Source organism: Carlito syrichta, unplaced genomic scaffold (genome assembly GCF_000164805.1).
Source record: "Carlito syrichta isolate Samal-C Ts95f unplaced genomic scaffold, Tarsius_syrichta-2.0.1 Scaffold308940, whole genome shotgun sequence".
In the NCBI taxonomy this organism is placed as follows: Eukaryota; Metazoa; Chordata; class Mammalia; order Primates; family Tarsiidae; genus Carlito; species Carlito syrichta.
Genome location: NW_007253036.1, coordinates 167,412 through 176,735, shown reverse-complemented (window position 1 = coordinate 176,735; position 9,324 = coordinate 167,412). Strand labels below are relative to the sequence as shown.

The 9,324-nt window shown below is 52.0% G+C and overlaps 2 protein-coding genes across 2 annotated transcripts; one reads left to right on the top strand and one right to left on the bottom strand.

Moving 5' to 3' along the window:
* Positions 1 to 5,590: 5,590 nt before the first annotated feature.
* CUNH22orf15 (chromosome unknown C22orf15 homolog) lies at positions 5,591 to 7,824 on the top strand. Its single transcript, XM_021716792.1, has 5 exons — positions 5,591 to 5,615; positions 6,192 to 6,278; positions 6,373 to 6,552; positions 6,750 to 6,824; positions 7,459 to 7,824. Exons 1-5 carry the CDS (start codon positions 5,591 to 5,593, stop codon positions 7,782 to 7,784), a joined length of 693 nt encoding a protein of 230 aa, XP_021572467.1. The 3' UTR covers positions 7,785 to 7,824.
* Positions 7,825 to 7,915: 91 nt separating this feature from the next.
* CHCHD10 (coiled-coil-helix-coiled-coil-helix domain containing 10) lies at positions 7,916 to 9,318 on the bottom strand. Its single transcript, XM_008066457.1, has 3 exons — positions 9,144 to 9,318; positions 8,210 to 8,357; positions 7,916 to 8,109 (listed from the first exon to the last, which is right to left on the bottom strand). The coding sequence occupies exons 1-3, from the start codon at positions 9,270 to 9,272 to the stop codon at positions 8,090 to 8,092; spliced, it is 297 nt and encodes a 98-aa protein (XP_008064648.1). The 5' UTR covers positions 9,273 to 9,318; the 3' UTR covers positions 7,916 to 8,089.
* Positions 9,319 to 9,324: the final 6 nt, after the last annotated feature.

Below are 9,324 nucleotides of genomic sequence, written 5' to 3'. Positions count from 1 at the left end.
GGCAGGTGGGAGTCCTTCTGCTGGGCTGTGCTCCAAGTTCTTCAGGGCACAGGGCTGGGAAGGCTGCTAGACCACAATAGGCCATGCAAATCAGCCTGTTGAGTGAGGAGGGAGGTGGTGGCTGGGGCCCAATGGCCAGGCCCTATCTCCTCAAGTGTTGGGGACCTGGTGCCACAAGGCCTTCCAAGGACAGGAGCCAGGAAGTTCTCATGTTCAAGAGGTTGGAATCTACTTTTTTTTATTGAGATACAACTGGCATAAAGTGCATAAATCTTAAGTATATAGCTGTATAATTTTATATTTATATATATGCACGCACACACACCTGCTGCCTCCACAGGGTCAAGATTTGGAACATTTCCATCTCCCCCGAGGCCCCCTCAGTTAGTAATGACCTCCACCCTCAAGGGAACCATCATTCTGACATTCTGACTCCATAGATTAGTTTTGCCTGCTCTAGAAGTTCAATCAAAAGTGGAAGGATAGTGTCCTCTTTTGTGCCTGCTTCTTTTGTTCAACATGATGAGAGCCATTCAAGTGTGTGTGACAAGATGTAATCCATTCCCATAGCTGTGTGTAATCCGTTGTGTGAATACACCACAGTTTATCCGTTCTCCTGTATTAGATACCTGGGCTCTTTCCAGTCATTGGCCATTACAAATAAAACTGCGGTGAACATCCCTGCCAATGTCTTTTGGTGAACTTGTGCTCCCATTTCTGCTGGATAGACACCCAGGTGGCAGGAAACGTGTATGTTTAGCTTTAGTAGATACTCCCAAGATGTTTGTACCAACCTGCACTCCCCCCTGCAGGGTAAGAGAGTTCCAGTGACTTCACATCCTCGCTGACACATGACACTGTCAGTCCCTTCAACTTACCAGAGCAAAGGGAGAGGAGGCGAGGCGGCAGGAGGATGTGGAGGGGAGCTCAAGTGGTTTTCAATTTGGCCTTGAATCCCAGCTCCTACTTTTCCTAACTGCATGACTTCAGTCAAGTTACTTCCCCTCCCCGTGTCTCAGTTTTCTCATCTGGAGAATGAAGGCGAGCATAGTGCCAGTCCCAGGGTTGGGAAGATGTAAAGAGGAACTATTTGCTCAGTGCTGGGCATGGGGTGTGGACTAACCATGTCTGTTCCACATTCTAATGCTTTGTAATCTGGGCCTTACTGGTTATGGAGGGAGTGACCATCCCAGGGCTATAATCCCTAGAGATAGTAAACAATTCTTCTGAAAGCACACTTTTCAAACACAAGTCAGCTAATCCTAAACCCACACCTCCAACCCCCTCCTTTAACTGGCTCTCCCACTCCGCCTGCCCTATTCTCCCCAGGGCCAAGCACTGGACAACTGCAGACAGCTGGAGCCCACTGAGATTATTCAAGCCCAAACCTGCCGGCCCAGCCTTGCCTGTTCCTTTGGAAACCATGATAAAGGCTCTTGCCCACAGCACCTCCCTCTCCTTCTACCTCCTGACCAACCCCTCTCCTGCCCAGTGTGGTGACATGGTGTGCCTCCTCTTCTTGAGAACTGTAACAAGCAATTTTTAAATAACATTTACATTGTATTAAGTATTATAAATAATTGAGAAATGAGTTAAGGTATACAGGAGAATATGTATAGGTTACAGGCCAATAGTACGCAATTTTTTTTTAAAGTTTTTAAATATATGGGGTTCAATTCAGGGTTAGGTATACAAATGTTGATTATGAAGGTACCCTTGTTAATGAGGAGTGGCCCCCTCCCCCTGAAGATTCCCATTAACTGCCAATCCACCCCCCACCCCCCACCCCCCACCCCCAGCAGTTTCCCACTACTGCCAATCTTTTTCTTATAGCATTATGATAATTGCTCAAGGTCTGCTTATGAGTGAGAACATGTGATATTCAGTTCTTTGTTTCTGAGATAGATCACTCAGTATTATAGACTCTAAGTCCATCCAAGTTGCTGTGAAATTCATAATTTTGTCCTTCTTTATGGCTGCATAATATTCCATTGTAAGGCTGGGTGCAGTGGATCACACCTATAATCCCAGCACTTTGGGAGACTGAGGTGAGAGTATTGCCTGAACCCATGGGTTCGGGACCAGCCTGGGCAACTTGGCGAGCCCTCATCTCTACAATAAAAAAAATTAGTCGGGCATGATGGTACATTCCTGTAGTTCCAGCTACTTGGAAGGCTGAGGTAGAAGGATCACCTGAACCCAGCAGGTCAAGGTTGTGGTGGCCGTGAGCATGCCACTGCCCTCCAGTCTGGATGACAGAATGAGACTCTGACTCAAAAAAAAAAAATTCCATTGTGTATATATACCACTTTTTTTTTTTTATCCAGACCTCTTTTGATGGGCAGCAAGGTACAATGTTTTCAATAGCAATTGCTTTCTGATCTGTTGGTCTTACCATATCTGAATAATAACAAAACCTATTAGGACAGTGCACTCTTGTTAACTCAGCCTCCAGAGCTCTCTTGGGGGAGGTTATGATGCCTCTCCATGGGTCCCACTCCATTCCTGCCATCTCTTTAGGGCATCTCCTTGAAACTCAAGATAAAAGACTCCCTCCTCAGTGGCACTGAAGATGAGCCTCTTGGACAGCAGAGTGGTGACTATCAGAGCTGAGACTCCAGGCTTGGAGTGACCTTTCCTTCCAGAGTCTGACTCCAGCTGCTGGAGTCTCCACACTTGAGTGGTGTTCTGTGAGACTTGGGTCCCCAGATACAGTGCTGTCTCGGGAAGAAAGTGCCCGGTGTTTAAACAAGTCTGGGAAAAGCTGCTTGTTTTCACACTACTGATCGGAGCATGTGCTGCATTATTGTGCTGAACACAGAGACAGCTCTTCAAGGCATTGCCATATGTGGCCTGTTGCAGTGGCTCACACTTACAATCCTAGTACTTTGGGAGGCCAGGAGTTTTAAGACTAGCCTGGGCAACATAGTGAGATTCCATCGCTACAAAAAACTTTAAATAAAAAACCTGGAATGTTGGTGTGTGCCTGCAGTCCTAGGGAGACTGAGGAGGGAGACTGAGAATCACTTGAGCCCAGGAGTTCAAGACTGCAGTGAGCTATGAGTACATTACTGCACTCCAACCTGGGCGACCGAGCAAGACCTAGTCTCAAAAAAAAAAAATCTAGAAAAAAAATTAAGAGTGATCATATTTAATCTTCACAATAACCCTGCTGAGTCATGGCAGTCCACAAGAAGCTGTGTATCCATGGGCACAGTGTGACCTTGTGAGCTGCAGAGGACCCAGCCTTCCTCCCGCCTCACCATCCAGAGCTTGGGCTGCAGACGGCAAGTTAGATAGCTGAATCATGGGGGCAAAGCATTTCTAAAATATCGGGAGAAATGGAGCTGGCAAAAAGAGGGTGGGGACAGTGCTCCAGGCATCCACCTGGCACCCTGGCCGGAGGGGTCTGGTGGGGACTCACAGGGTGCAGGCAGTAGACAGAACTGGGGAGACAGAGGTGAGGCAACAGGCAAGAATGAAAGAGAAAGGATGATGAAGAGAGAGATGGAAGGAAAAAAGTCAAAAAAAGGATGAACATGGAGAAGTAAAGAAAGAGTGTGGAACAGAGACACTTAGAGGAAGGGAGGAAGGGAGAGAGTGTGAGAAGCAGACAAGAGACAGGGAATCATGGGTTGGCAAGAGTCAGTGAGAGGGACCAGCTGGTGCTGAGAGCTAATAAGGCAGTACTTGTGACCTGCTCCGGATCCCGGAGACCCAGGGACAACAAGACAGAAAGAGGGACAATGAAGTGAGAACATGCTGAAATATACATTTGGCAGTTTCCTGTAAAGTGAAACAGACACTCACCACAGGGCCCAGCAATCCCTCTTGTGGTATTTACTAGCCTAGCTAAGTGAAATCTGCTCACATAAACACCTGCTAGGCAAATGTCTATATTGGCTATATCCATCATCTCCAAAAACTGGAACAGCCCAAAACAACAGTAGGTGAATGGATCAACAAGCCATGGTATGTCCAGACAGTGGGACGTTCTTCAGCACCAGAAGAAACAAACCATTGATACACCTGGCATTCTAAATGAATTTCAAATGCATCATGCTGAGTGAAAGAAGTCGATTGCAAAAGGCTCCACACTGTAAGATTCTATTTGTATAACATCCTGGAAAAGGCAAGGACAGAAAACAGAGTAATGGATGCCAGGGACAAGAGTTGACTATAAAGGGATACAAAATGAATTTGGGGGGTGATAGAAGTGTTTTTCCTTTTTTTTTTACTATTTTATTCTTTTTTTTTTTTTGAGTCAAAGTCTCACTCTTGTTGCCCAGGCTGCAGTGCAGTGACACGATCATGATCACCACAGCTTTGACTTGCTGGGCTGATGGTCCTTCCACCTCAGTCTTCCAAGTAGCTGGAACTACAGGTGTGTACCACCATGCTTGGCTAATTTTTTTATTTATTGTAGAGACAAGGTCTCACCAAGTTGCCCAGGCTGGTCTCGAACCCCTTGGGCTCAGGCAATCCTCTCACCTTGGCCTCCCAAAGTGCTGGGATTACAAGGCGTGAGCCACCACACCTGGCCTTTTACTACTTTTAAACTATAGAGACAGGGTCTTGCTATGTTGCCTAGGCTGGTCTCAAACTTCTCACCTCAAGTTATCCTACTGCCTCAGTCTTCTGAGTAACTAGGACCACAGGTGCATGCCACCGTGCCCAGATAATTGTTTAAATTTTTAAAAATAAAGACAGGGGGTTTACTATGTGCTGCCAGGCTGCTCTCAAACTCCTGGTCTCAAGTGATCCTCCCACCTCGGTTTCCCAAAGTGCTGGAATTACAGGCATGAGCCAACACAGCCAGTTGATGCTCTATATCTTGACTGTGATGGTAGTTATATGAGATTTGTCAAAACTCGAAAACACTGCAAAGGGTGAATTTTGCTGTATGTAAATTATACCTCAGTGAACTAGACTAACAAGAACAGGGAAAAAAACAAGGACAGAGAAAAAGAGGGGGGAAACTGGGAGTGAGGAGAAAGGAGGGAAGAAAAGCACAGGAATAAGAACCTGAGTCCTAGAGAGCCTCCAGAGGTTGGCGAGGACCGCCACCCCTTCAGCTGGGAGCTCTCTCTGCCACTAGTAAGGGGATATGATCTCTGGAGGCAGTCATGGGGCATCCCTGGACCCCTGGATGAAGCTCTCACTATGGGCCTGACCGGAGCCCTCCCTCGGGAAATGCCTGCCCCCTCCTCCAGGTTCTGTTACCAGGATACTGGGAAGAAGGCATTTCCTGCCCCACGTCTCTGTGGCTCCCACTGCCATAGAGACCAGCTTGGGAGCTAGGGTGAGCTGCTCTAGTCCAGCTAGGGTGAGCTGCTCAGTGGGAGGAAGAGGAGGCCGACCGGAGGGGAGTCTTGGACTAGCTGCTGGGATTGTTCTAGGCTGGTGGAGCCGAGCCAGAGGTGACTGAGCAGAGGCTTGGCCCTGGGACTACCCACCCATCCATACTCACAGGTACACGTCTCTTCCCAAGACCTCAGTCCGGAGCAGGTCTCAACTCCAGGCCCTTCCTTAGTTGGGGAATCGGGGCTGGAGGATCAAAGCCTCCACAGCTGTCTCCTCCCCTGCAGCCATGTTTATCAAGGTAATGTTTGGAGGTAAGTGGGGTCCCCTGGCCTGGCACGTGGGTGGGGGGACAAGCACACTCAGGCGCGCTTCCCTCCGCCTTAGGGGAGGGTAGGAAGGCGATGGCAGGTAAAAGGGGTGCAGATGGGGGAGGAGGTTGGGGAAGAGGCTCTGTGAGGAGGCAAAGCGGCTGCCTGGAGCGAGTCCCGTAAGGGGACAAGCCAGTTGAGTCCTGCCTAGGTGATTCACGAGGGCTCCCCTCCGTGAGCGCCCGTCCCGCCACCGTGGAGCACAAGTTTAAACTGTACAGTCTCTTCGCCACTCCGTCAGTGGTTCTCACACTTCAGTGTGCGGCAGACACCTGAAGCTCCAGCCACAGTTGCAGGTTCCCAGCCCTTCAGGAGGGAGACTGGGCTGGCGCGGGGGAGGGACCGGTGTGGGAGGTGGGGCTGGGGCGGGAGTCACGCTTTGTGTGCCCCAGTCACCCTCATCTTCGGAGAAGGATAGCGGGTTTCCGAGGCAGTTAAAGCAACAGTTGCCTTGGAACCCAGGCCCTATCCGAGAAAAGAAAGGTATTCCACATGTTCACCTCTGTCCCTTCCCCACAGCCGGCTGCTGGGAGCTGGTGAACACTTGGTGCAGCCTGGTGACCCTCGCTGCCCACCTGAGGCAGAGAGGGAATGTCCCCCCAGACGGTGAGGAGACATGAGAGGTTGGGAGGATAGGCTGAGGGACCCCGGGCATGGGTGCCAGCCCTGCCCAGCCTCTCTCCATGCCATGCCCTTCCAGCAGCCCTTGCTCTCCTGGCAGAGGACGGGCGCCTGGTGAGCCTGGATGAGGACCCAGAGGAGGGGGCTTCCCGGAGCACATCCATGGGCAGTTCCCTGCTGGATGAGCGAGAGACTTATGTCCTTGTGCAGATCATCAGTGAGTGGGGCCCAGGACTCTCCCCTGTGGCTATGGTGAGATGTAAGAGGGAGGTGCAGCAGACCACAGACCACCCAAGGCCCTGCCCAGCCTCCCACCTTGACAGGGACCTAGCCCCAACCTGTCCCTACCCATTGCCCTGCCCTAGCCCCTAGCCTGGGCCAGCAAACAGATCCAGGTTGAGAAGTGAAGTGGGGACCAGGCCAGTCAGGATCCCTGGTCCTCTCCATTTTCCACAGGGGGAGAGGGCGGTGCCCCTACCCGCTATGAGTCCCTACTGGAGAACCTGGATGACGAGTGTCCAGAGCTGGCAGGTGAGTGTCAGGGCAGAGCCCTGGGGGGAAGGGCATGTCTTCTTCCCAGCCCTCACCAGCAGAGCTTCCTGGGTCTTCCAGAGGAGCTGCGCTGTCTGTCAGGCCTCCCGACAACAGGCCATGACCGGAGGAGGCGCATGGGCACTCGGCGTGGCCAGCGGGAACAAGGTCCCTCTTCAAAGCCCCGAAGGGTGGGCTCCCTGCTGCCGAGGACTCGCTAGCTGGGTCCAGGAGCCAGGTACAGAGGAGATATGGATACCCAGGGAGACACCCAGAGTGGGATGCCTCCGGGGGGACAAACGCTTGTGCTGAGAAGCAGACTCTCAATGTCAGTTCCACACACATATACCCACAAGCTGGAACATATTGTACCCAGGGACAGGTCCACATCACCCCACTGGAATGTAAGCGCCCTAAGGGCAGGAATGTCCTCAGTGCTTAGTAGATGTGGAATAGGGCCTCACACAGTAAGTGCTCAGTGCACTGCTGCTGGATGAACTCAGTGAAGGCAACAGCACAGTATGTAATGGTGCCACTTGCACGGGGCTTGAAGGGCCTGCTTCTCCCTTCTAGCAGGTCCCAGGACCTGGTACACCACAGCCAAGTGGCCATGACCTCTCCCTTTTGTGATCAGGTGCAAACAGACAGCAGCCCAGCAGGATTCCTCTTGCAGAACCTGGAATTTCTGAGAAGTTGCATCAGCAAGAGGGGAAAGGTCACAGATGGGACATAAGGCAGCTGGGGTACAGAAAAAGGGATCCAGTGGCAGAGACAAGAAGGGTAGACGGGGCAGTCATCCCTGAGAGCAGTAGAGCAGGTTCATTCTGGAATTCCAGTCCCCAGAGTCACATGCCCTTGCAGCCACCTGCCAATGCCTGGCCACTGCACTTGGACTGCTCAAGGTATCTGTCCTCAGCTATGTGCAGTGCAGATTACAACAGGGCTCCTCCTCCCACCTAGGACCCCCCCACACACACACTTAAGGTGATACATTTCATACTGACCTGAGACATCCATCCTTCTCCCCTGACCCCACCTCATTAGCCAGGGAGCTCCTGTCATACAGGCCAGTGATTAGGCAAACAGCAGGCTGTGGTCTAAAATAAACTTTTTAAATTGCACATTTGCGTCTCAGGTTATCTGTGGGGTGAGAAACCTCGTCCTTGCTCCCAATTACAGTTACAAGGGTACAATCTGGCATCATGATCCGGCTGTCAGTGAGGGGCTGGGATGCAGGGCTGGCCCCTGAGTCTGCATTGGCCTCTTCAGGGCAGGGAGCTCAGACCTGTGGAGGGAGATGGGCATAGAGTGGTTGTCAGCAGTCAGGTGCAATTAGAGGGTCTGCCCTTCCCCCTCCGCACAGGAGTCAGGGTCTGCTCACTCACCATGGTTGTACTTGCACTGCTTCAGGGCCTCACTGAAGCCTTCACACAGGGACAGGTCACTCTGAGTGGTAGAGCAGTCCAGGAACTGCTTGATTTCATAGGCGCAGGGCCCCATCTGCAGGGACTGGGGGGCAGCACGGACAGGAGCCTGGGTGTATTGTGAAGAGGCCCCAGGGTCAACTCAGGGTTGGGACCCAGAGTTCAAAGTTGGGGGCCACCTGCCCCTCCCCACACCCACCGCCTGCTATCACAAATGTCTCTGGTGGGCTGAGTGACGCGGGACCAGCCTGCCTCTATCTAGCTTCAGCCATTGTATAAATGAGACAGGACAAGCAGCAGCAGATGATGCAGGGAGCATTTTCCTGCTGCCTTCTATGGGCACCTTGGGCAAGTGCAAGGGAGAGAAGAGAAGTTCCTAGAAAAGCCCAATATTCCCCACCCCCACAAGTTCCAGCATCTTCCTGGCTCAGCCACACTGATCCTCATGACCTCTCACCTGGCCACCGAGCCGAATTTGGCTAGGGCCAATGGGGCCTGCAGTGGGGGAGAGGTCATTGGTTGGTTTTTTTTTGCCCTTGGGCTCAGTAGCCACAGTACTGGACCTGGGTGTGGGGAAAACAGAGACACAAGAAATTCAACATTCCACGCTTCTACTAGGGTTAGGTGACCTTGGGCGAGTTTCTGAGTTTCCCCATCTTTAAAGGGCTGGTGGTTGTCTGTCCCTGGGAGCCAAGGACCCTGGTCAAGGAAGGGGCCAGGAAGGCTGCCTTTAAGTGATAGTGAGCTCAACAGCAGAGTGAGGAATAGGGCCCTTCTTGGACAAAGTCCTGGGTAACTCTTCACAACCTCAGACACTCCTCACTGGACACTTGGGCAGCTCCCTATGTGGACTTGAGAGAATCCTGCCTCAGTTTCTCCTGGACTCACTGCTCACCTCCTGGGCAGCAGGATGGGCGGGCTCTGAGCTGCCGCCGCTGAAGGCTCCAGTCAGGGCGCTGCCCATGACGTGTCCCACAGCTGAGCCCACGGCGACCCCTGCTGCTGTGGACGCCATCTGAGCCATGAGGCCGGGCTGGCCCGATGGGGCGGGGACCGGGGCGGCTGCCGAAGGCGGT

Coding starts and splice junctions, on each gene's coding strand:
- CUNH22orf15 (XM_021716792.1), top strand. CDS start 5,591: ATGTTTATCAAGGTAATGTTTGGAG. Junction 5,616..6,191: donor TATCAAGGTAATGTTTGGAG/GTAAGTGGGGTC, acceptor CCTTCCCCACAG/CCGGCTGCTGGGAGCTGGTG. Junction 6,553..6,749: donor CCCTGTGGCTATGGTGAGAT/GTAAGAGGGAGG, acceptor CATTTTCCACAG/GGGGAGAGGGCGGTGCCCCT.
- CHCHD10 (XM_008066457.1), bottom strand. CDS start 9,272: ATGGCTCAGATGGCGTCCACAGCAGCAGGGGTCGCCGTGGGCTCAGCT. Junction 8,358..9,143: donor CCCATCCTGCTGCCCAGGAG/GTGAGCAGTGAG, acceptor CAATACACCCAG/GCTCCTGTCCGTGCTGCCCC. Junction 8,110..8,209: donor GCAGTGCAAGTACAACCATG/GTGAGTGAGCAG, acceptor CTCCCTCCACAG/GTCTGAGCTCCCTGCCCTGA.